Raw genomic sequence first — 26,142 nt, 5'->3', positions numbered from 1 at the left:
TAGAAACTCAATTACTAAGTTGATTAGGGAATATTATTTGAAAATTTAAAATTTTGATATCTTTTAAATTAGAAAATTATAGAAACTCAATTACAATGTTAGTGAGTATCAAACTTCTAGTGTTTAAAAAAATCACAAAGATATTTCTAAAATAGGATCGATTTAAATATTATAAAAGTTGTTTAAACCAATCTCGAAATTTATTTACAGTTCAGTAAACTGTCAAATATTAAATCAATGACAGACAAAGTTAAAATGGGCGACAGTGACGTATCAGAAATCTGTCGGCGAACTAAATGGCGGGAAGGCGAGCTCCTGACCTCCTGTGCTCGATAAATAATAGCTACTGGTCATTCTGGATCCACTCACTCGACACTAAAATGGAGCACCACTTCCTTGTCGCCACCGACGGTTACCAGGGCCACGTCAGCCCCGCCCTGAACCTATCCCGGCGCCTAGCAGACGCCGCCGGCGCCAGGATCACCTTTTCCACCACCGTCGCCGGCCACCGCCGCATGTTTCCAGCCTCCGCCGACCAAGAAGTCCATGAGGGCCTCATCTCCTTCATCCCCTTCTCTGACGGCCAGGAAGACGGCCAGAGAAACCTGGATCTGAAGGACTTCTTCGCCCGGACCAAATCCGTTGGCTCCGACTCCCTCTCCGCCATCCTCCGCTCCCTGGACGCCCGCGGCCAGCCCGTCACTTGCGTCATATACGGGCTCCTCTTCTCCTGGGCTGCCGACGTTGCGCGCAATCACGGCATCCCGTCCGTCTACTATTGGACTCAACCCGCCACCGTCTTCGCCCTCTACTATCACTACTTCCACGGCTATGACCGATTCATAAGCTCCCATGACGATCCACAGCTTCCGGTGACCTTTCCCGGGCTGCCGCCGCTCCGGATCCGCGACCTCCCAACCTCCCTCACCATCACCGATATGGAACACCCGATGGCCTTGATCCTGGCATTGTTGAAGGAGGACCTCGACGTTCTGGATCGAGAGGCTTCCACGGCGAGAGTGCTGGCGAACACGTTCGAGGAACTGGAAGCCGAGGCGCTCACAGTCGGAGGTCGGGATCTGAAGGTGATGGCGATCGGGCCGGTTATGAGCGTTAACGGACCCAATCTGTTCAAGCTGGACGAACAGAGGTACATGGAGTGGCTGGATTCGAAGGCCGAGGGGTCGGTGGTGTACGTGTCGTTCGGGAGCTTCACTACGTTCAAGAAGCGGCAGGCGGAGGAGATCGCCCGGGGGCTGCGGGCGACCGGGCGATCGTATCTGTGGGTGGTGCGGATGGACAACAGAGAGGAGGTGAAAAGCCTGGTGAGGGAGGAAACGGCGGCGGAGGAGAAGGGGATGGTGGTGGAGTGGTGCGCGCAGGTGCGGGTACTGTCGCACGCGGCGGTGGGGTGTTTCGTGACGCACTGCGGGTGGAACTCTACGTCGGAGAGCCTGGCGTGCGGCGTGCCCGTGGTGGGCGTGCCGCAGTTTGCGGAGCAACCGACGAACGCGAAGCTGCTGGAGGTGTGGGGAACGGGCGTGAGGGCTGAAACGGACGCGGAGGGCGTGGTGGAGGCGGCGGAGTTGGCGAGGTGCGTGGAGAGTGTGATGGGGGAAGGGGAGAAAGCGGCGGAGATTAGGCGGAGGGCGGAGATGTGGAAGGATCGGGCGAGGAAGGCTGTGGTGGAAGGTGGGTCGTCGGATCGCAATCTGAGGGCGTTCGTGGAGGACATGGCGGCAAGTTTGAGTCCCATCATTTCTGATTAGAATGTCAAAAAATTGGAAGGGCTCTCTAATTCTCTAAATAAATCTCTTTTTACTTAATAAAAATTGGCAATTTTTTAAAGAGCGTACTCTAAAACTGGTTTTGTCCAATAAGCCAATCAAGTTTCATTATTCTCAAAAGACATCTGACACGGTGCATAATCGTGAGGTCGGATAGATAATGTGGTCAGAGGTCAAGTTTCCGTGGTGGTCAGAGATCAAGCCCCCGTGATGATCAGAGATCAAGCTCATGTGGCGATCCGAAGTTTAAGTCCACGTGACACTCAACAGTCAGGCCTACGTAATAATCAAAAGTCCGTCTACGTAGCGGTTAAAAGTCTGACCTATGTGGCAGTCAAAGGTTTGGATTACAGGAGGGCTCAGTGGGGATATAAGTAGCATTCAGGGGTCGGGCCTACATGGTAAGTAAAAGTTCGAAAGGTAAGATATACAGGTCGGGATACACGGGTCAGGACATACAGGTTGGAATATATGAATCGGGACATACAGGTTAGAATATACGAATCGGGACGTACAAGTTGGAATATACGGATCATGACATACAGGTCGAAATATATGGATCAGGACGTACAGGTCAGGATATGCGGACCAGGATATACAGGTCAAGAAATACGGATCAGGACGAACATGGGTCAAGACGAACAGATTAAGATAGACAGCCTCAGGCTCATAGGACGTATAGGTCGAGAACACAAAATAGGTAGTACAGGTCAAGAGACACGAATCAGGACGTACAGATCGAAATACGTGAACTGGAACGTACGGGGTACGATAGATGGAAGCTGACTAAAGCTTGCAAGTCAGGAATTACAGGATAGGATAGACAAATTAGGGAATACAGGTCGGGAATCACAGGCTGAGAGGTAGGACAAAATGCATGGATTAGGAATGGAATACAGGAACCAAGATGGGCATGACAGGAGTAGCAGACTAAGGCGTACAGGTCAGGGCTTACGAAGGCATACAGGGCAGGGGTTTTGAGCTAAGACCAGAAGAATGAAATGCGTGGACCAGGACATACAGATCTAGATTTACAGGAAGGCCAACAAAGGCTATGGAATGCAGGTCTGCGCCCACAGGTTAAGATTCGCAGGTATGAAGACCTAGTTCTAGCTTGACATACTTGGGCAAACACGTGCTATACGACAATGAAGTCAGGGATCGTAACAACCTGTCAGAAAATAATCATCACATGTCAGAGAATATACTAACGGTTAGGGCTCGCGACACTTCGATCCTTCCGCCGACCTATAAGAAGATGTTAGGTGCCATTCATCGCTAGATAAATCCTAACACCCGACATTCCCTATCACTCGCCAGGTTCCAGAAGTACTCACTGCCATATAAAAAAGAAGACTCTCTCCTACGCAGGTACGCTCACTCGTCTTCACACACTCGTCCTTTACTTTTCATCATTTTCACTGTTTTTTGGGGGAAAAGTACCTGACTTGAGCGTCGGAGGGCCTGGCCTGGGGACTTTTTCCCTGGTTCTTGGTCTCTAACATGAGAGGGCTTGTTTGAGTGTGCACAAGGTCCTTACCTCATCATCTTCGTCATCACCCCCTGTCATCCACCCGTGGGAGCCCTTCTTGCTGGTGCCAGATCGATCAGACGTCTCCGTGACTTTCCGTCAACCTCGAGGACAGCACGCCCGGCCTCCATCCGACTCAGCTTTCGGACGGGATCAAATTTGGCATCGTCTGTGGAAACATAACTATCTGCTCCGGAACGTGAAGATGGAGGATTCTGGGTGTTAGAGTGTATACTAAAAGCTTAGCTTTTTGTAAACATTTATTTTTGAAATAAAGAATCACTTTAGTTAAATGTCTACATTTATGCTAAGTGTAGTTGTTCGATTAATTTGTATTGTAGATAACATGGTGTGTGGTGTCACACACATGAGATCATGTTATCAATTACTTATAAATTATAAACAGTAGCTCACGACTAAGATGGAAAGGAACAAATCATTGGAATAGTCGTAGTGTAATTAGGTATCAGTTTATCTTGACTAATAGATTACACTAGTACACTATGAGTGTAATGAGCAAGACCATTTAATGTAAATTCTTTTTATATTGACCTAATAAAAGAACAAGACCTTTGTTATTATGGAAGTGTATACTCTTAATCCTGATATAATAACAAGCACATATATCTAGTATTTATTTCTTTGACTTATCAAAGAATGTGATTTAGTTCAATAAATCAATAGACCCGATAAGTTGGGAAATAATATTATTTATAGTGTGTATTGTTGATTATAGAAGAAAACTGTATCCTAGTAATCTAGGTTGATGATGTTGGTGCAACGAGGACGAGCAAGAGAGGGGTGAATTGCCTGCAATCAAAAAATTATACCCTCCTCAAACTTTCAACTCTAAAATAAAAGCAACACTAATAATTAAAGTAGTTAACAGAAAAGAAAAGAGAGATGACTCAACTATTTGATTTGGTTACAACCGAGACAGTTGTTAATCCAATGCGGTGGAAAAACACACTAAAAGAGTCTCCTTCTTTGAAGGCGAAGAAGCTTTTTACACTTTAAGAGCACAGAGGTTGCTTGAAAAGGAATTACAGAGTTGATGCTTTCATTGTTGTTGTGAACAGCTATTCAAGACCCCTTTATATAGGGGTTCCAAGACTTATCAGATAACCTGATTTTCGGGATCAGGTTTTGACTTGAGAGGGATCGGTCGACTGATTCCCAGGTTCGGTCGACTGAACTTGCTGTACTTGCCCAGCCTTCCGTCCAGGTGCAGTCTCTCTGGATCGAGCTTGGGTTCGATCGACCGATCCTTGTGTTCGGTCGACCGATCAGCCAACAGTCTCTCTGGGCTAGCCCGATCAGTACGTTCGACTAAGTATTCTGGTGTATCTCAGGTTCGGTCGACCGATCAGATGGTTCAGTCGACCGATCAGATGGTTCGGTCGACCGATCAGCCATTGGTTGCTGACGTGGCTATTGATGTGTCTCCAATGGCTGGCTGCTGATGAAAAGGGGTTCAATCGAACGATCAGAGGGTTCGGTCGACCAAACACTTGTCAAGTCAATATCCCGGTTGACTTGCTCTGGTTCGGCTTGCTTGGGTGATTTCAGCCATCCGGAATAGGGCTCACCCGAACCCAACTCCCGGCCTTCTCCTCGAGCAGTCTTCCATCCCGACTTTACGTCCCTCGAATGCCGTGCACGTTCTTCACGCCCACCGGTGTACTCTTCCGCGGCTCTCTCGTCCTTCGGACGTACCGAGTCCGTCGGCTCCCTTCCCGTGCCGTCCTTCTCGCTAGCTGTGTCTTCCACTTGACTTCCTGCGCTCCTAAGTTCCTGCACACTTAGACACAGGGGCCAGACAAACAGGACCTAACCTAAATTTGGTTGATCACATTAAAACAACCACGAGGTCCAACAATCTCCCCCTTTTTGATGTGCATCAACCCAAGTTTAAGTTAGGGTAAAAACAAACATATAGTAATTTTAAGAAAATTACTAAACTAACATTTTAAGAACAAAAATGATAAAATTTGTAACATAAGTTAGAAGGGAGAAAAAATATTAAAAATATAATTTTTCCTAACTCTCCCTAAATCCCCCTAAACTTGTTACTAAACTCTCCCCCTTTGATCACAGCAAAAATGGGGTAGGTTAATTTTCTAAGTTATTTTGAAAAATTTGCTAAGTGTAAATTTAATATTATTTTTAAAAACAACTTAGCTTAGATAATTTTTATCAAATCTAATTTCAGAAAAGATCTTAAAAAAATGAGAATTTTTCTAAGTAAAAATTTCAAGAAAAAATAATTTTTGGAGAATTTCTAAGGAAATGTTTAAAAACTTTTCAAAGTATTATTTAATTCTAATTTTAATGCTTTTATCATTAAGTTAATTAAACATTTTATTTCGATATTTCGGCTTCCAGGTCGTGGCGAGGCACTAGACCTTCTTGGTTATTGGAGCAACAACCACTTTCTTAGGCAAAGCTTCTATAAAGAAACTCATTGTTTATTTTCTCACTGTAAGCTCTTAACAAAAAAAATTTAAACTAGCAAAGATTTTGGAATCCAGTATAGATTCCTTCCTATTGGGTTATTCAGAAATTTAGGGGGAACATAATTCCTGGGAACTTTCCTAAGTTGTCCCTGATATTTTCTTATATACCAATTTAATTTTTCGTAGACCTTAATTTTTGATTTTTGAAATCGATTTGGTCTTAAGCATGCATTTTCAGTTTTCAATTTTTCAAGTTCTAAATTTAATTTCTCATTTTCTAAGTTCAAATTCTTTAACAGCGTTTTCAAGTTGGCAATTTCTTTTTCTGATTTGACTAAGTCTCTTTAGTAAGCACTTTGATAAACTTAAAAAACTGAGAGGGAGTGAGATTACGTACCTTACTTACCTCACTTGGTGATGCTCCCCCTTCGTCATAGCTTTCTTCTTCTGATTTTCCCCCTTGATTAATGCTCATCTCTGAGTCCGAGTCTCCTTCGAAGAGATGGTTGGCCACCAGTGCTAGTCCCGAGAAAGCTTCGGCTTCTGACTCGGAGGATGAAGAATCATCCCATGTGACCTTCAGGCTCTTGCGTGTAGAGGATGTCGATTTTTTAGGCTTCTCTTTGTTCTTTTTCTTCAGTTTGGGGCAGTCATCCTTGATGTGCCCTTCCTCGTTGCAGTTGTAGCATCGTACCTTCCTTCTGTTGCATTGATGCTTCCTCGACTGCGATTTAAATTTGTTAGATTTAAGAAATTTATTAAAACGTCTTACCAGTAGCGCCGCTTTGGTTTCGTCGATCGATGCTTCAGAGTCGAGATCATCATTTTCGGCTTGTAGGGCAATGTTGAGGTTCGACTTCTCTACTGATTTCTCTGCAAGTCGAGACTCGTGAAGTTCGAAGGTAGAGAATAAGTTTTCTAAACTACTTACTTCAAAGTCCTTAGAGATATAATATGCATCCACTAAGGACGCCCATTCAGGAGTTCTGGGGAAGACATTGATCGCGTATCGGATGATAATCTCGGTTTGTTACCGTTTCGTTGAGATTCGTCAGTTGCATTATTAGCTCCTTGATTCTTGCTTGGAGTTGCGCTACCTTCTCGCCATTGTTCATCCGGGGGTTCGTTAGTTGTGTCCGAAGGATGTCGCGCCTCGCTAGCTTTGCTTCCGAGGTACCCTCGTGGAGCTCCAAGAATTTATCCGAGAGGTCTTTTGCGGAGTTGTAGCTTCCGATCTGATTTACCTCCTGGGGCGGAAGAATGCTGAGCAAGTGGAACTCAGCCTTTCTGTTAGCGATGAAATCAACCTGCTCCTTCTTCGTCCATTGATTTTCTTCTTTGTCTTTTGGAGTTGCAAAATCATATTTCATTGTAATAAGAATGCCAAATTTCATTTTAAAGAATACCTCCATTTTTCACTTTCATATAGCGAAATCTCCATCGAACTTTGGGGGATGAATGTTCGCGCTGGCCATTATTCTAATCTTTATGCTTCAGACGACGATTAGTCCTTCTGAGGCTATTGGGCTCTGATATCACTTGTTGGTGCAGCGGGGACCGGCAAGAGGGGGTGAATTGCCTGCAATAAAAAAATTATACCCTCCTCAAACTTTCAACTCTAAAATAAAAACAACACTAATAATTAAAGTAGTTAATAGAAAAGAAAAGAGAGATGACTCAGCTATTTGACTTGGTTACAACCGAGACGGTTGTTAATCCAAGGTGGTGGAAAGACGCACTAAAAGAGTCTTCTTCTTTGAAGGCGGAGAAGTCTTTTACACTTTAAGAGCATAGAGGTTGCTTGAAAAGGAATTACAGAGTTGATGCTTTCGTTGTTGTTGTGAACAGCTATTCGAGACCCCTTTATATAGGGGTTCCAAGACTTATCAGATAACCTGATTTTCGGGATCAGGTTTTGACTCGAGAGGGATCGGTTGACCGATCCCCAAGTTCGGTCGACCGAACCTGCTGTACCTGCCCAACCTTCCGTCTAGGTGCAGTCTCTCTAGATTGAGCTTGGGTTCGGTCGACCGATCCTTGTGTTCGGTCAACTGATCAGCAAACGGTCTCTCTGAGCTGGCCCGATCAGTACGTTCGACTAAGTCTTCTGGTGTATCTCAGGCTCGGTCGATCGATCAGATGGTTCGGTCGACCGATCAACCATTGGTTGCTGACGTGGCTGTTGATGTGTCTCCAACGACTGGCTGCTGATGAAAAGGGGTTCGGTCGACCGATCAGAGGGTTCGGTCGACCGAACACTTGTCAAGTCAACATCCCGGTTGACTTGCTCTGGTTCAGCTTGCTTGGGTGATTTCGGCCATCCGGAATAGGGCTCACCCGAACCCAGTTCCCGGCCTTCTCCTCGAGCAGTTTTCCGTCCCGGCTTTATGTCCCTCAAACGCCGCACACGTTCTTCACGCCCACCGGTGTACTCTTCCGCAGCTCTCTCATCCTTCGGACGCACCGAGCCCGTCGGCTCCCTTCCCGTGTCATCCTTCTCGCTAGCTGCGTCTTCCGCTCAACTTCCTGCACTCCTAAGTTCCTGCACACTTAGACACAGAGGTCAGACAAACAGGACCTAACCTAAACTTGGTTGATCACATCAAAACAACAACGGGGTCCAACAGATGATGCCCCCAAGAGGAGCTCATAAGGATTATCATGTAAACCCTGCAGTTGAACTTAGTCCGACATGACGATAAGGTTGAGTGGTACTACTCTTGGAGCTAGATATTAATTAAGTGAGTTGTCAGTAACTAATTTAATTAGTGGACATTTTATATCTTAAACACAGGGAGACTAACACATTCATATTAAGAAGGAGCCCAAAAATGTAATTTGGGATTGATGCGGTAGTTCAATAATAATTCTTTAGTGGTATGAATTATTATTGATGAAATTAAGTTGGGTGTTCGGGGCGAACACGGGACGCTTAATTTCATCGAAAGACCAAAATCAATTCCTCCTCTCAGTCCCTATCGTAGCCTCTTATTTATAAAGTATTATACTCACCCTTACCCACCTTGTTACCCACCTTAAGGTGGCCGGCCAAGCCTAGCTTGGAGCCTAAGCTAGGGCCGGCTAAACCAAGGTGTGAGGTGGACGACCCTAACTTGGATCCAAGCTTGGTGTGGCCTACCATGATTAATTAAAAGGATTTTTATTTTTTTTAATCTTTCTTATGTGGAGGCCATGATTTTAAAAGAAAGTTTAAAATTTAAAATCTTTCCTTATTTATATTTAAAAGGAAGATTTTAATTTTGACAAAACTTTTCTTTTTTGTAACCATGTTTATAATTTAAAAGAAAGTTTTAAAAATTATAAATCTTTCCTTATATAGCTTTCTATAAAAGATTAAAAGAAAGATTTGATATCTTTCCTTATTTGTAAAATTAAAAGGAAGATTTTAATTTTGAATAAAACTTTCCTTTTTGGAATTCATTCACATGTTTTAATAGAGAGATTTTAATTTATAAAAGTTTCCTTTTATAACCAACCATGAAGGGAAAAATTATTAGAGAAATAAAAATTTCCGGAAACAAATAAGGAAGTTTTAATTTTGTGTTTAAAACTTGCCTTATTTGGAGCTTGTGATGTGGCCGGCCATAACAAGGGTTAAAAGGAAGTTTAATTAAATTTTCCTTATTAACCAATGGCAAAGAAAATAAAGGGAATTTTAATTGTAATTAAATTTCCTTATTTGCCAAGACCAAGGAATATAAAAGAGAGGATAGGGGTGTCTTCAAGAGACACACCTCTATTCTATTTTCCTTTCCTCTCTTCCTTGGTGGTGGTCGACCCTTGCTCCTTTGCTTCTCCTCTTCTCTCCTTCTTTGGTGGCCGGCGGCATCATCCCTTGGAGCTTGGTGGTGGTGGCCGGATCTTACTTGGAAGAGAAGGAGAGAAAGGAGGCTTTGTTTCTAGCATCCCTTGGAGCTTAGTGGTGGTGGCTGAAACTCAACATCTCAAGGAGAGGTTCTTGGCCGACACTTGCAAGAAGGAAGAAGAAGGGCTTGGGTGGTTCTCATCTCGGTAGATCGTTGCCCACATAACGTCCGAGATAAGAAGAGGAATATGGTAGAAGATCATGAGGTCGTTGCTTACAAAGAAAGATATAACTACACTACAACAAAATTGTTAAAAGACAACACCATAAAGACAACAGTTTTAAAAGAAACTGTTGTTAATTTGGTTAAAGACAACGGTTTTTGACAAAACCGTTGTCTTTGAGCGCCTGAAAAAAATAAAAGACAATAGTTTGTAAAAACCGTTGTTGTTGAGCGATTTTTTGTAAAATCAACAACACCTTTTACAATAGTTTTCTAAAACTGTTGTCTTTAAGCGCTTTTTTAGGGGTCAAAGACAACAGTTTTAATAAACCGTTGTCTTTGACTTTATTCTTTCGCCATTTTTCTCCTTCGTTGTTTTTGTTGTAGCAGTGATTTGCTTCCCTCTCTCAGAAAATTTTTTGGCGCTCTATTTTCCCCCCTTAACCTACCCGAACCCTAAACCTCTCCCCTCATACGATCTTTCTCCTCATACGGCTGCGCGACATGGCGCTGAAACCAAACCTTGATCCCTTCGGGGACTTCATCAACAATCTGCGACTCCTTCCGCCGCCATCTGCTTCCCTCGATCAACCCCCTCCCCTACTCCGTTGCCGGCGTCATCAAGGACCAGCTTCGTGAGTCTCCTTCTTCTTTCCCTCTTGTAGATCTGAGGTTTTAGGTATGGATGGTGGTAAAACTCAGATCTGAAAGAAAGATTTGGTTTTCCCTTTTTGATCGAGTTACCCCTCGCTCATGAAGCTTGACGCCCTTCTCTCTCTTGGCTACGTTCTCAGCTCCGTGACCAATTAGGAGCCCCCTCGATCGCCGAGATGGACCGTGGATCGGCAGCCCAAAACTCCCGCCTGTTGGAGGAGGTGTTCCGCGACATCAAGGGCCGGCGAGCCGCCATCATCAGGGCGCTCACCACCGGTAACTCCACTCTGCTTCTTTCTTCTTTTCCTTTCTCAACGATGTTATCGTCATTGACCTTCTGTTGTTTCCTGGTTATTCGCCTGTGCAGATTTCGAGGACTTCTATCAACAATGCGATCCCGGTTAGTAATTCCACAATCTTAGCTGCTGGTAGTCAACTTGGTTTTTGAATTTCAAGTACTTGGGAGTTTTATCTCAAATGGGGTACGGTGTGTTGGGAGGTGCTTATGGTGCTCTAGCTTCAAGGTTTCAGCAGGTATAAAGTACAACATGCTTCTTTAAGGAAAATACGAAAGGCTCATTGTTTTACTGCATTATTTGCCTTACCTTTTGTTTCTCATATTTCTGTTCAGAGGGTTTTGCATATCTCATTTCGCCTACTTTGCAGTCTATGGCTTATGGAAGGGGACAGATTGTTGGTGCGGGAAGCATCTAACGATCGAACCTGAGTTTTGATAATGGCAAAGGATTCAAAGTTAAGGTGTGTTGTGATCTAACATGTTGAATGAGTATTTCAGGAAAAGTCCTAACTGCGGTTAGGCAGGTGAAAAACCCTAGGGGGTGGTAACCCTAGGTCCTAGGGGGTGGTAACCCTAGGTGGAGAAAAGTCCTAGCTGCGGTTAGGCAAAGGGAAAAACCCTAGGGGGTGGTAACCCTAGGTCATAGGTGTTGGTGCGGGAAGCATCCGACGATCGAACCTAAGTTTTGATAATGGCAAAGGATTCAAAGTTAAGGTGCTTTGTTATCTGACAGCTTTTGCTGAGTGTTTCAGGAAAGTCCTAACTGCAGTTAGGCAAGGTGAAACCCTAGGGGGTGGTAACCCTAGGTCATAGGGGGTGGTAACCCTATGCGGAAAGTCTTGGCAGGTCGATGGCTTCAGGCAAAAGTCCTAGGGGGTGGTAACCCTAGGTGGAAAGCCCTGGTGTCGCGAACCAGGTGAAAGTCTGAACTGGCCGGTGAAGCGGATGTTCAGCAGAAAGTCCGGAAGCATCGAGTGCCGAGCAAAAGTCCAGTCGATCTGGAGGATCGTCTCCTGAGTGGAGTAGGTGAGGACGCGTTCCCCGTAGAGGGAACAGTAGGCGTCGGGTCGACCTAGGGTTTCCGGTAGGAAACCTGAAGTCAGACTCGGACAGTCAAGAGACTGTTAAATATTTCAATAGTTATATCATTGTTTTTATGCTAACTTTGTGCTGCAGGGTATTTTTGGGATTAACATATCTTGTAGGGACCAAAGTACAAAAAAGACCTCGGATGAACAGTGCCGAGGCGCCTCCATGGAGCTTGGAGGCGCCTCGGGTGCGAGCCAGGAAAAGGCCAGCGCAGTAGACTGGAGGCGCCTTGAATGGAGTTCAAGGCGCCTTGGATAGGCTGAAGGCGCCTTAAACCAGATAGAGTTCGACCAGGTCCGTGCTGATCCACGCGGGTGACTCGGCTCGTTCAAGGCGCCTTGGTGAACAGTATAAGGCGCCTTGAACCCCCTTTATAAGGGATCTCGACCAGCAGCTTCAAATATCTTCTTCCAAGTGATTCAAGTGCTACGTGTTGCTCCAAACGACGTTCCGAAGTGTTGCTACTTGTGCCCGACGACCAGGAGCTCCGAATCTTCATTTCTTTGTCGTTGGTATAATTATTTACTGTCGTTTATTGTACTTCAACTTGTAATCTTTTATCGAGCTTATAGTTGTTGCCCACCGGAAGCGATCAAGGATCGCGGGCCTTCGAGTAGGAGTCGCCTTAGGCTCCGAACGAAGTAAACGACCGTGTCTCTGTGTTTGTGTTTATTTACATTTTCCGCTGCTTATTTTACTCCGATAGTTTTACGAATCGAACGAAATAGCCGCGAGCGCTATTCACCCCCCCTCTAGCGCGTCTCGATCCAACAATTGGTATCAGAGCGGGGTCGTTTTGAATTGGTGCAACCACCTTTCAAAACAAATTTTTCGCAGTTTTTTTTTCTTCGTTTTCGGAGTCGAATTAGAATTTAGCCTTATAGCTATATTCTAATTTTTGTTTCCCTCGAATCGACTTTTGCTCGAAGTAGGTGCAACACCACTCGAGTTCGTTTTTTCTTTATTCCAGCACTACTAATCCAAGACTTAGTCTTGGAACATATTCTGTTGTTTTCTTTTGTTACATATTATAAATGGCCCAACAAGAGGGTTTCAGCACTGTACGTCCCCCGCTATTCTCCGGAGAGGATTTTGGCTACTGGAAGGGAAGAATGGAAACGTATCTAAAGATACAATTCGAAACGTGGATGATCATAAAGACGGGACTTCAGCTACCATCCGATGACGACGGCAAACCGACTCCCTGCGAGAAGTGGGATGCCTCTCTAATCAAAAAGGTGGAAGCCGACGCCAAAGCTACCTGCACCCTCCAGTGCGGCCTTACCAAGGAAGAGCTCAACAGGGTCGGCCCGTTCTCCTCTGCAAAGGAGCTCTGGGAAAAGCTCATCGAACTCCATGAAGGCACTGACGACACCAAGGTAAGTAAAAGAGATCTTTTGCTTAATAAATTATATAATCTAAAAATGCAGGAAGGCGAAACGGCGAGTTCTCTTCACGCGAGAATACAAGACATCCTTAACTCTCTTCACGGAATTGGCCAAAAGATAGAAAATCGGGACGTAATAAGGTATGCCCTAAACTCGTTTCCAAGGAATACATTGTGGGCATCAATGGTAGATGCCTACAAAGTTTCCAAGGATTTATCTTCTTTAAAACTAGATGAACTTTTTAGTGAATTTGAACTTCATGAGCAGACTAATGCACAGCCTACCGAGAAAGGTATTGCGTTGGTTGCAGGTACAAGCCGAACCCGGGAACCGAGACCACGACGGAGAACCGAATCAGCATCGGAAGCTGAACCAGATTCTGACGATGAAGAAGGTGACATTACAACCGAGCTGGTAAACCTCGTGAAGAAGCTCTACAAGACGAAAGGATTCGACAAAAGAGATCTAAAGAAGGCAGTAAAATCAAAGGAAGGCCCACAAAATACAAAGATGAAGTTTGAAGTTACATGCTACGGGTGTAACCAAAAAGGGCACATCAAATCCAACTGCCCTAACCTGAAGGAGGTCAAAAGCAAAGAAGGAAAAAGGTCCTTAAGGCAACATGGGACGAATCTTCACCTGAGGACGACGACGACGAGCTCGAACAAACGAGTCTACTCGCATTAATGGCCCCGGACCAAGTCGTTGAATATGGATGCGAGAGCGAGTCCGAGGTAGAGTCCGAGCAAAGCCACGGATCAGACCCCGCTGTAAGTATCTCCCGGTTGAACATTTTAGTTAGCTATTTATTACGCAAATTAGCTAAGTCAAACCTGAAAGTTAAGTCACTTCTAAAGGAAGTAAGTGTCCTTAAAGAAGTGGCTGACACCAAACCCTCACCTGACCAGAGTCAGACTGAATTTCCAACTCAAGTTCAAAAACTTGAGGAAGAAAATTCAACTCTAACAAATCAGGTTAAAGATTTAGAAAATACCTTAGAACGGTTTACTTTGGGCTCCAAGAATTTGGACTTGATTCTTGGGACACAAAGAGCCGTCTACAACAGAACTGGGCTGGGATACAAAAGTAAATATAGATCTTATTTATCATTAATAAACAAACAAAGTATTAAATCAGTCTAAGCATGGGTCTCCAAGTCTAACTTGGTCAATCAAGTTGGACTTGGCCAATACTGGGTTCCGAAGGATCAAATATACTACCTCGATAGACCATATCGAGGTCATGATCCAGGGGGAGCAAAAAGAAAAACAATCCTAAAAATTTAAAATTCTAACAAATCAAAATTAAAATTAAATTCAAAATTCGAAATTGAAATTAAAATTCTAAATTCAAAATTAAAATTAAATTCGAAATTAAAATTAAATTCAAAATTCGAAATTGAAATTAAAATTAAATTCAAAATTCGAATTGAAATTAAAATTCTAAATTCAAAATTTAAAATTAAATTCAAAATTCAAAATTAAATTCGAAATTGAAATTAAAATTCTAAATTCAAAACTTAAAATTAAAATTCAAATTTAATTTAAAATTCAAAATTCCAAATTCGAAATTCTAAATTCGAAATTCTAAATTCAAAAATAGATGGTGGATCCAAACTAGCTGGCACCTCCAACTGAACTACCCGACAGGGTAACTGAACCTAATTAACCGAAATGGGTAAAACAAGAGTAGATTACCCGGCAGGGTAATTAAGGATAGTTTAAAAAGGGCTGAGTTTAACTTTAACCACAATACCGGTGAAGTTTTTGGATGATAGTACGTTAGGGAAACTTGGGCATCGCATGTCTAGGAAGATATGACTTCGACCTGGTGCATTTGGCCAAGTGGAACTGACCGAAGCTACCCTTAAATGGATCCTAACTAGTTAGACCAGGGTTTAGTATTAAGTTTAATGGGTAGGACTATTTGGGAAACCTCGAAGGCATGGTTACTTTAATGAGTTCCTTGTGACTCACCATAGCCCAGAAGTTTATCCAAAGAATGCTTACTTGTTGAACCCAAAGCTAAACCTGAATCTAACACAAAGTTAACCCAAACCTTAAAATTGAATTATAATTCATCTCACAACAATTATAGGTTTACCTGATTGAAAATTTAGATCGGGTGAGATGACTAAGAAATTAAAACTAAAATTAACTTAAATCAAGTTAATTCAAAATTCATTTCAAAAATCTTTTAAAACTTAATTTCAAAATCATTTCAAAATATTTTAAAACTTAATTTCAAAATCATTTCAAAATCGTTTAAAACTTAATTTTAAAATCATTTCAAAGATCTTTTAAAACTAATTTCAAAATCATTTCAAAAATCTTTTAAAACAAATTTCAAAATTATTTCAAAAATCATTTCAAAAATTTTTTAAAACTTAATTTAAAAATCATTTCAAAATATTTTAAAACTTAATTTCAAAATCATTTCAAAATCTTTTAAAACTTAATTTTAAAATCATTTCAAAAATCTTTTAAAACTAATTTCAAAATCATTTCAAAAATCTTTTAAAACTTAATTTCAAAATCATTTCAAAATCTTTTAAAACTTAATTTCAAAATCATTTCAAAAATCTTTTAAAACAAATTTCAAAATTATTTCAAAAATCATTTCAAAATTTTTTTAAAACTTAATTTAAAAATCATTTAAAAAATCTTTAAAACTTAATTTCAAAATTATTTCAAAAATCTTTTAAAACTTAATTTCAAAATCATTTCAAAATATTTTAAAACTTATTTAAAATCATTTCAAAGATCTTTTAAAACTAATTTAAAATCATTTCAAAAATCTTTTAAAACTAATTTCAAAAATCATTTCAAAATGTTTTAAAACTTAATTTAAAAATCATTTCAAAAATTTTTAAAACTTAATTTCAAAATCATTTCAAAATCTTTTAAAACTTAATTTTAAAATCATTTCAAAAATCTTTTAAAACTAATTTCAAAATCATTTCAAAAATCTTTTAAAACTCAAATTTCAAAATTATTTTAAATTTCAAAATTATTTTAAAAACTTAAATTTCAAAATTATTTTAAAAACTTAAAATTTCAAAATTATTTTAAAAACTTAAATTTCAAAATTATCTTAAAAACTTAAATTTCAAAATTTAAATTTCAAAATTATCTTAACACTCAATTTCAAAATTATTTTTTCAAAACTCAAATCTCAAAATTATTTATTTCAAAATTATTTTAAACTCAATTTGAAAATTCCTTAAAATTTTTTTTCAAAATTAATTAACTTTAAAATTACTTTTAAAACCTCTTCAAAATTTAAAAAAAAAAAAAAAAAAATCACGTGGAGCTTATCGGAGGCGCCTCCCATCAAAAGGAGGCGCCCTGGCAAGCAGCGGGAAAATTCCCGCCGCTTCGTCTTAAGGCGCCTCGGATCAACCCAAGGTGCCTCCAACGTATATAAGGCGCCAGAAGCTTTTCTGTTCGTTTTCTGCCGACGCCGAGCACGCGATACTCGTGCATTTTCTTCCCAACTAAGGCGCCTTCAACCGGTTCTTCCCCTCTCTACACCCTACAATGCCTCCTAAGTAAACCCTAAACTCTTCCCAATCAAATTTTACATAATTTTTGGGTTTATTTTTGCCAATTTTTGTGATAAATCACTGAAAATAGGAAACGACGTCAAATAGATCCCGATACAGCTAGACTTCCATCAGCAGACCTCAGATTCCCTACTATCCATCTTAGGGATACCTTTTCTAGTTACACTTTTGATCCTATCAAGCCTAGATACCTAAATAGGCCCTTCTTTACCCAGTTTTGCTTGCCATCAGTCCAGATGATAAAGCACTATCAGCTGGACACACTAGTTTACTGCACTGATGCAGTAAATCAGGAGTTATGTGCACAGTTCTATCACAACCTTGAGAGGGTTGATGATAGTACGTACTCCACCAGAGTTGCTGGCGCTGACATTCAGCTTACCCCCACTTTATTACGTACCACCCTAGGACTTAGGCCCTCAGAGTCCACTTTCCTATGTTATCCCAGTAGGGAATTACCATTTGGCGATCCCTACTCCCATATTACGTTAGATACTATCTATACGTATTTCTTTGGGGAGGAGAGACCTCTTGGCCTGACTGAGTTCAGATTAGTCTCTCTTCGGATTCAGGACTATGTGATGTATAGGGTCCTGACTGCATGTATTTTGCCGATCTCATCTCGGGATGTCCCGAAGATGCGGTCCTCACATTCATTCTTCTGGTACGCCCTGTGCCATCGATTAGATATCAATATCGCCTTGCATATGTTCCAGAACATCATTTGTGCATCTGGGACAGTCACTTCCCGCATAGTACACATGCCCTATTGTCATATTTTGACTCGACTCTTTTCGACCATAGAGGGCATAGATGTGACCAGAGGGACAGTCATCCCTCTAACTATTTACGATGAGCTAGGGTCTCGTAGTTGTAGACTAGCCCATGTCATCCTGATGGATGTAGTAGTAGAAGGGTGGTCGACACCATCCACCGGCCAGCAGCCCCTATCCACTTCAAGACCGCCAGCAGACAGGATCCTTCCTCTTCTGCCGGACCTTCCACATCAGCCGGGCCCTCGACCTCGGCATCACTCTCTGTCGAGGATAGACTTGCTAGACTGAGGTCGAGCCCATTCATACACGACGGATAGTTCTCACCCTTCGATCCGAGATGGCTGCCGGGTTTACCTCCCTCCGAGACGAGATACGACGTCTGGGTCAGCCAGCACTTGCGCAGCCCCATGCGCCACCTCCCGTTGATGCTCCGCCAGCTGATACTCCTCGAGTCGATGATCCTACTCTTTGATTCGACTATTTTATGCATTGTATTAAGGACTTTTGACTTTGAAACTAACACTTCACTGTGTATCTGTTTTGTTAGACCTTCTTGATGTGATATCTACTTATTTGCATGCTCCCAGTCAACAGTGTACTTAGTTTCAAATGATCTAGAGGTTCCTAATCTTTTAAAATTTCTAGGAAAATACTTATTTCAAAATTCCAATTTCTTAGAATTTTCAACATTTGGATCTAGCTTAGGCTTTCCCCTAGAAATCGTGTTCCTCTAGCTTTAAGCCAGAGCATCTCACAAACACCTAGGTCTACCTTGCTTGTGTTTTGAAAAACTTAGAAAGGCGTGAGATGCATAGGGTATTGCCTGGACTCAAGAATACTTATATCTGTGCATCAATATGAGTCTGGGCGTTAAATATGCAATAAACATTAATCAAGTTAAGTTCTTCAACTCTAGTCAACTCTATCTGGACCAAATGGACTTAATTTGACTAACCATGTGAAAGCTACTGCCCTCTAGGCAATCAGCAAGTAGCTAAAGGTTAGACAGTTGGGAAAAGTGTGTTTCAATTTTTTTTAAGCATGATTGTACTTTAAGGTTCTAATCAAATTACTTTACCTGATTATTTTAAGGCTCTGATACTTAATCAAATTAAACTCAGTAATTTAATTTGACTCATGCTTGGACTAGAAAACAAACTACTGCTACTCCCTGTGTCCTAAAACTAAATATTTTTCTTTAATATCAAAGTTTCTTCAAAATGCGTATTCAAAACTTAATTACAGTTTTTCAAAACTTATCCATGTAATTGAGTATTCAAATATTTTCAAATCTAGTCAACTTTTTATAACGTTTTAAAGTTTTCAAGTGACCTCATATTTTATAACTTCTAAGCAAATCCTTTTATTGAAAATTCAAATACTCATATTTTCAAACTTAGTTAATTTTAAGACTATTTTAACTAGACTTAGTTAGATTGTACTCTAAACTTAGCTATTTGGCAAAATGTTTTGTCAATACAAATCATTTCGAAGCTGAATATATAGCTAAGTATTTTCAAATTTGGCAATCTAAGAAGAAAATTTATTGTTATCCCTCTTTGAAAATTTTCCTTCAGAAAAATACAAATCTACTTTCAAACTGGTTTGTTTTTGATATATGGCAAAGGGGGAGAGTAGGTATGTCACGCCCCAGAGGAGTCCCTGTCCGAAGAAATTTCGGTAGCATCTCCCCTATACGAGTGACAATCTGAAGCATTACTACATACAAACTATACCTCAGCCACACCCGGCTGGAATATATATACAAAATATAAACAACATCACCACGCAATTAATAAGCCTACATGGCTGAACGTAAACACATGCACAGCGGAAGACACAAAATAATACGAACGTAAAACTAACAATGGCACTAACAAAAATACCTACAACCACCAGACTAGACTCCAAAATCCATATCGAAGCATACAATACCAAGTTCACAAAACCAAAACATAAATTGCGTTAGCAACCAAAACTAGAAAAAGAAGCTATCCTCGAGTGTGTCGTGGGACTGACAGCTGGGACTCTCCAAGCATCCATGACTCATCTACCTGTTACCTGGGGAAAGAAAACCATTTTGCGGGGTGGTGAGCATTGGAACTCAGCGGGTAAGGAAAGAGATAGTGCATGAACATAACATATAACTAGAAAGTGAGCCAAGAGTATACAGTCTCATACAGAAATAGCAGATACTACAAAAGAACCAAAACAAATGCTCATACCTGAAACCATATCCTAGACTAAGTATAGTAGGGCAGAACTGGTACTAATCTGCTACATTACTGTTCATAACTACAGAGGTAATAAGCAAGGTTTACACCAATTTTTCAATGACTAGACATCTACAACGAGAACATATCTCAACACAAGTAAGCATATCAGCATATGTGAACAACGACAGTAAGTAAGCAATAACAGCATATATAGACAACAGCAGCCAAAACAAATATAATAACAGCGTATGCACGGATGGTCACTCCCGCCCACCTCTCTGCACCATGACCCCTGTATGGTCGAGAGGCCGGGTCAGTGACAGACTGTACACCACTCCAGCTACCACTCACACAAGTGGCCGAGTAACTAGCTACATCTGCGACGGGGTCCCTACTGCTCGTACTCCAGCTACCACTCACACGAGTGGCCGAGTGCGGCAGGACAGGACAAGCGGCATCAACTCCAGCTACCACTCTCTCGAGTGGCCGAGGGTGCGGCATGCATGCAATGACATGATGCGAACAATGCAACAGTCATCATATATATATATATATATAAGCAGAAACAGGTATGCTACATGAAGCCAACATGCTCAATATCGTACATAAATAAGCAACAGTCAAAACAAACAAACATGGTAACTAGTATCTGCTACTGATCATGGATAATAACAAGAGACTGTATAGATAATGTACGAATTTCTCAAAGATTGCGTGGAAGTATCAAGGGCAGGAAAAATAAGAGTGGAGTCAAGGTAAACAATCCTTATCCAAAATAATTTATGCACTAAGGTCAAAGTACTAAAAGAAAACGAGCAAGAAGTACCCGCCTTTATACGTAGATTGTATCAACCGTCTTCAATCAACGTCCTGCAAATCACGTGATGTACAATTTAGCTAATTTCATAAACGACACTAGCTAAACCGAAACTTAACTTAATTAGGGAAAAAACCTCAATTCAACTATGAACCTCGATTCACCTAAGTCAATAGCACATTCCACTCATTTTGTAACCATAATGATTCATTATTACTTTTTCCTAATCCATTTCCCTGCATAATCAAAGAACCTACACAGCAGCAAAACCATAACCCACCTAACAAATTCTGTCCGAAATCTGTAAACACAGAAAAACCAGCAACACAAAACTGCATCACAATCCTCCGAACAAGAGCCCAATCATCAATTCACCAGAACTGCCCTGTAACTCGAGACCATCACTAGTCAAGAACCCAAAGTCAAATTTCAATCACCTCCTTCAATTCTACACTGGAATCCAGAACCATTACAAAGCAAGAACAACATCCAATCCAAACCCCAACAGAAATGCCAACAAAAGTATGTTAAAGGATCATACTTACGAAGGGAATATACTTGCTGGTTTGGTTAGGGCACGACTTGGAGAGAATCGGCGGCCGCGACTTCGGCTGAGGGTGAGATCGCAAGCTGTGGTGCCCGCGTGAGGGAGATCGGCTGGTGCCGTGATGCTGGTGCAAGGAGAAGCGGCGGCTATAGCTCGAGGAAGAAGAAGTCCCGGCTGTGCACAGGAACTCACAAAGGTAATCAGGAGAAGTCGGCGGCGGGGAAAGGATTAGGGCAGGCAGCTGTGGCTCGAGAGGGAAAATCGTCGGTTGTGGTGTAGCGAGGTGAGGGGATCGCGTGAGGAGGAGAGGGAGTTCGGCGATCAAGGTTAGGGCACGAGAGAGATTTTAAAGGAAAGGAAAATTAAAACATTTAAGAAAATTAAACATTTCCTCGTTTAAATCGGATAACTTAAACAGACTTTTCCTTGGCCCAATAATTAATCCCCTTAACCTACCTCATACGAGCTCCAATTAATTCTCAGAAAATTTCTATAAATTTCTAAAAATTCCAATAAGATTATTCGTCCCTTAGCCTTATTATTTAATTATTATTTGGGTACTGTATTTTACATTCTCCCCCACTAATAAAAATTTGGTCCCCAAATTTACTATTCAACCCAAGGATCCTCATCCGAAGGTAACCACCAAGCCACATACTCATATATCACTCTATCCAAGTATAATGAGCAAGTCTCCCCTTTTCTGGTTAGTCGAGTCAATGGCAGGGCTACACTAGAGCGACCCTCAACAAATCTCCAACTGTATAGCATGACTCTTGGATTATGAACTCACCCTGCTTTCGCTACCCCTCACTACTACTTAACTAACTATGAGCATATCAACTACCTCTAAAATTCATAACACGCACTATCGGCAAATCCTCCAATGTTCGTCCTGTGCACTCAGACAATCCATCTGTCTGAGATGAATGCTCTACTAAAACAGAACTCTGTATCCAATGCCTATATAACCCCTGCTAGAATCACGGTGATAGCAGCAGCCATAAGAAATGATAATGCGTGCCAGAATTTCAATGGAAACAAAAAGGACGATAATGCGTGCCAGAATTTCAATGGAAACAAAAAGGACAGAATAAGTATCCCTAGCTTGTGAATATGTATTCAAATATTTATGATTGAACTAATAACTAGAGCACAAAGTGAAACCGTGAAGAAATGCTGCATCCTACCATAACAACTGTGAATTCTAGTAACTATTGCAACTGTTGTAATATATCACACAAGCAACTTGTAAACATCGGAGAAAAGAAACTAGAAAGAACATAGATTGATGGAGTAAAAACAAAACCTTATACCCAGGAGAAGGGATGAATCAGAATCATTGAAATAGTGGTCAAAGAAGTAGCACGTTGTATTTGGATTATAATAAGCAGATAAAAACATAAGGGAAGGTACTCTCTGATTATCATACATTTGAGAATCTTTTTATGTCCAGATCGGGACCAATCATTGACCATGAGAGGAACAGTGTTGTTAGCAAAAAGGTTTATATATGCTTGAAACAAAAATGATGGTTTATAAACCACACATTCAAACCTAGTAAGAAATCAATTCAAGCTTAGTGAGATGTAGATGGAAACAGTAGTAAGAAAACAAATGAGTAGAGCAACTTTTACATAGAAAAGACATCATGCAAAATTGGAAACAGGCCTTCAACGTGGTGTTAGTTTGAGGTCACCTTTAATGATGAATCAATACGCTATATCTAGTCCTGGAGTTTAGAAGGTTCAAAAGAATGCCACCACAACTTCCCATCTAAACTATTGTGTACAAGTAGATCTAAGGGGTAACTAATGTGGATAAGTAAAACTAAATTCCACCATGTGTATGAGCAAAATGTTTGCTAGGCAGAGCACAAACAATGTGACTAATGGATGATCTAGGAAAGCAAAGTTGATATAACCAAGAGGTGACACATGTCCATACAAGAAGATCGTTGCAATAGATGGATCGAAGGTTACTTTGGTAATGCATGGCAAGGCATCATCAGGAAAAAATGATTCAACAATAGACAACTTACATCCTATAGCTCGAAGATATCTGTCGCTGCCTGGTCCCACAATTCAAGAGTCACATCGAGGGATCAACTTACAAAGGGAAAACAAAACAATCGTAACACCGAAAATCATAAATCAAACAAGATCGAAATCCGAAAACACAAAACCTCACATTTGACTCTAACCGGCTCCGAAAAAATCCAGAACAGGAAAAAAAAACAGGCATCGAAAAATGGCTCTGATACCACTAAATTGTCACGCCCCAGAGGAGTCCCTGTCTGAAGAAATTTCGGTAGCATCTCCCCTATACGAGTGACAATCTGAAGCATTACTACATACAAACTATACCTCAGCCACACCCGGCTGGAATATATATACAAAATATAAACAACATCACCACGCAATTAATAAGCCTACATGGCTGAACGTAAACACATGCACAGCGGAAGACACAAAATAATACGAACGTAAAACTAACAATGGCACTAACAAAAATACCTACAACCACCAGACTAGACTCCAAAATCCATATCGAAGCATACAATACCAAGTTCACAAAACCAAAACATAAATTGCGTTAGCAACCAAAACTAGAAAAAGAAGCTATCCTCGAGTGTGTCGTGGGACTGACAGCTGGGACTCTCCAAGCATCCATGACTCATCTACCTGTTACCTGGGGAAAGAAAACCATTTTGCGGGGTGGTGAGCATTGGAACTCAGCGGGTAAGGAAAGAGATAGTGCATGAACATAACATATAACTAGAAAGTGAGCCAAGAGTATACAGTCTCATACAGAAATAGCAGATACTACAAAAGAACCAAAACAAATGCTCATACCTGAAACCATATCCTAGGCTAGGTATAGTAGGGCAGAACTGGTACTAATCTGCTACATTACTGTTCATAACTACAGAGGTAATAAGCAAGGTTTACACCAATTTTTCAATGACTAGACATCTACAACGAGAACATATCTCAACACAAGTAAGCATATCAGCATATGTGAACAACGACAGTAAGTAAGCAATAATAGCATATATAGACAACAGCAGCCAAAACAAATATAATAACAGCGTATGCACGGATGGTCACTCCCGCCCACCTCTCTGCACCATGACCCCTGTATGGTCGAGAGGCCGGGTCAGTGACAGACTGTACACCACTCCAGCTACCACTCACACAAGTGGCCGAGGGGACAGTTGCATAGTAGCTAACTAGCTACATCTGCGACGGGGTCCCTACTGCTCGTACTCCAGCTACCACTCACACGAGTGGCCGAGTGCGGCAGGACAGGACAAGCGGCATCAACTCCAGCTACCACTCTCTCGAGTGGCCGAGGGTGCGGCATGCATGCAATGACATGATGCGAACAATGCAACAGTCATCATATATATATATATATATATATAAGCAGAAACAGGTATGCTACATGAAGCCAACATGCTCAATATCGTACATAAATAAGCAACAGTCAAAACAAACAAACATGGTAACTAGTATCTGCTACTGATCATGGATAATAACAAGAGACTGTATAGATAATGTACGAATTTCTCAAAGATTGCGTGGAAGTATCAAGGGCAGGAAAAATAAGAGTGGAGTCAAGGTAAACAATCCTTATCCAAAATAATTCATGCACTAAGGTCAAAGTACTAAAAGAAAACGAGCAAGAAGTACCCGCCTTTATACGTAGATTGTATCAACCGTCTTCAATCAACGTCCTGCAAATCACGTGATGTACAATTTAGCTAATTTCATAAACGACACTAGCTAAACCGAAACTTAACTTAATTAGGGAAAAACCTCAATTCAACTATGAACCTCGATTCACCTAAGTCAATAGCACATTCCACTCATTTTGTAACCATAATGATTCATTATTACTTTTTCCTAATCCATTTCCCTGCATAATCAAAGAACCTACACAGCAGCAAAACCATAACCCACCTAACAAATTCTGTCCGAAATCTGTAAACACAGAAAAACCAGCAACACAAAACTGCATCACAATCCTCCGAACAAGAGCCCAATCATCAATTCACCAGAACTGCCCTGTAACCCGAGACCATCACTAGTCAAGAACCCAAAGTCAAATTTCAATCACCTCCTTCAATTCTACACTGGAATCCAGAACCATTACAAAGCAAGAACAACATCCAATCCAAACCCCAACAGAAATGCCAACAAAAGTATGTTAAAGGATCATACTTACGAAGGGAATCTACTTGATGGTTTGGTTAGGGCACGACTTGGAGAGAATCGACGGCCGCGACTTCGGCTGAGGGTGAGATCGCAAGCTGTGGTGCCCGCGTGAGGGAGATCGGCTGGTGCCGTGATGCTGGTGCAAGGAGAAGCGGCGGCTATAGCTCGAGGAAGAAGAAGTCCCGGCTGTGCACAGGAACTCACAAGGTAATCAGGAGAAGTCGGCGGCGGGGAAAGGATTAGGGCAGGCAGCTGTGGCTCGAGAGGGAAAATCGTCGGTTGTGGTGTAGCGAGGTGAGGGGATCGCGTGAGGAGGAGAGGGAGTTCGGCGATCAAGGTTAGGGCACGAGAGAGATTTTAAAGGAAAGGAAAATTAAAACATTTAAGGAAATTAAACATTTCCTCGTTTAAATCGGATAACTTAAACAGACTTTTCCTTGGCCCAATAATTAATCCCCTTAACCTACCTCATACGAGCTCCAATTAATTCTCAAAAAATTTCTATAAATTTCTAAAAATTCCAATAAGATTATTCGTCCCTTAGCCTTATTATTTAATTATTATTTGGGTACCGTATTTTATAAGGTAAGTTAAAGGAAAATTCAAAGTATTTAATAAAAGGAGGGCTGTTATTAAGGGGGAGTCTAATATTAACTGTTATTGCATTTGAAGTTTAATATTACAAAGTTAAAAGTTTCCTGCTTAACTGATATTGCATTTGAAGTTTAATATGCAGTCTTTATGCAGTT

General features: G+C 41.3%; 1 protein-coding gene and 1 long non-coding RNA gene across 2 annotated transcripts; both read left to right on the top strand.

Moving 5' to 3' along the window:
* Positions 1-324: 324 nt before the first annotated feature.
* Positions 325-1,832, top strand: LOC122002406 (cyanidin 3-O-rutinoside 5-O-glucosyltransferase-like). The gene has a single exon (XM_042557559.1). The coding sequence runs from the start codon at positions 381-383 to the stop codon at positions 1,767-1,769; it is 1,389 nt and encodes a 462-aa protein (XP_042413493.1). The 5' UTR covers positions 325-380; the 3' UTR covers positions 1,770-1,832.
* Positions 1,833-10,435: 8,603 nt separating this feature from the next.
* On the top strand, positions 10,436-10,878 carry LOC122000467. Its single transcript, XR_006117141.1, has 3 exons — positions 10,436-10,458; positions 10,634-10,753; positions 10,845-10,878. It is a non-coding gene; the product is annotated as an uncharacterized LOC122000467 (long non-coding RNA).
* The last annotated feature ends 15,264 nt before the right edge of the window (positions 10,879-26,142 follow it).

The sequence above is a fragment of the Zingiber officinale genome, chromosome 7A (assembly GCF_018446385.1).
Source record: "Zingiber officinale cultivar Zhangliang chromosome 7A, Zo_v1.1, whole genome shotgun sequence".
Lineage (NCBI taxonomy): Eukaryota > Viridiplantae > Streptophyta > Magnoliopsida > Zingiberales > Zingiberaceae > Zingiber > Zingiber officinale.
The sequence above is the reverse complement of the archived record's forward strand: the minus strand, read 5'-3'. Positions and strand labels throughout refer to the sequence as shown.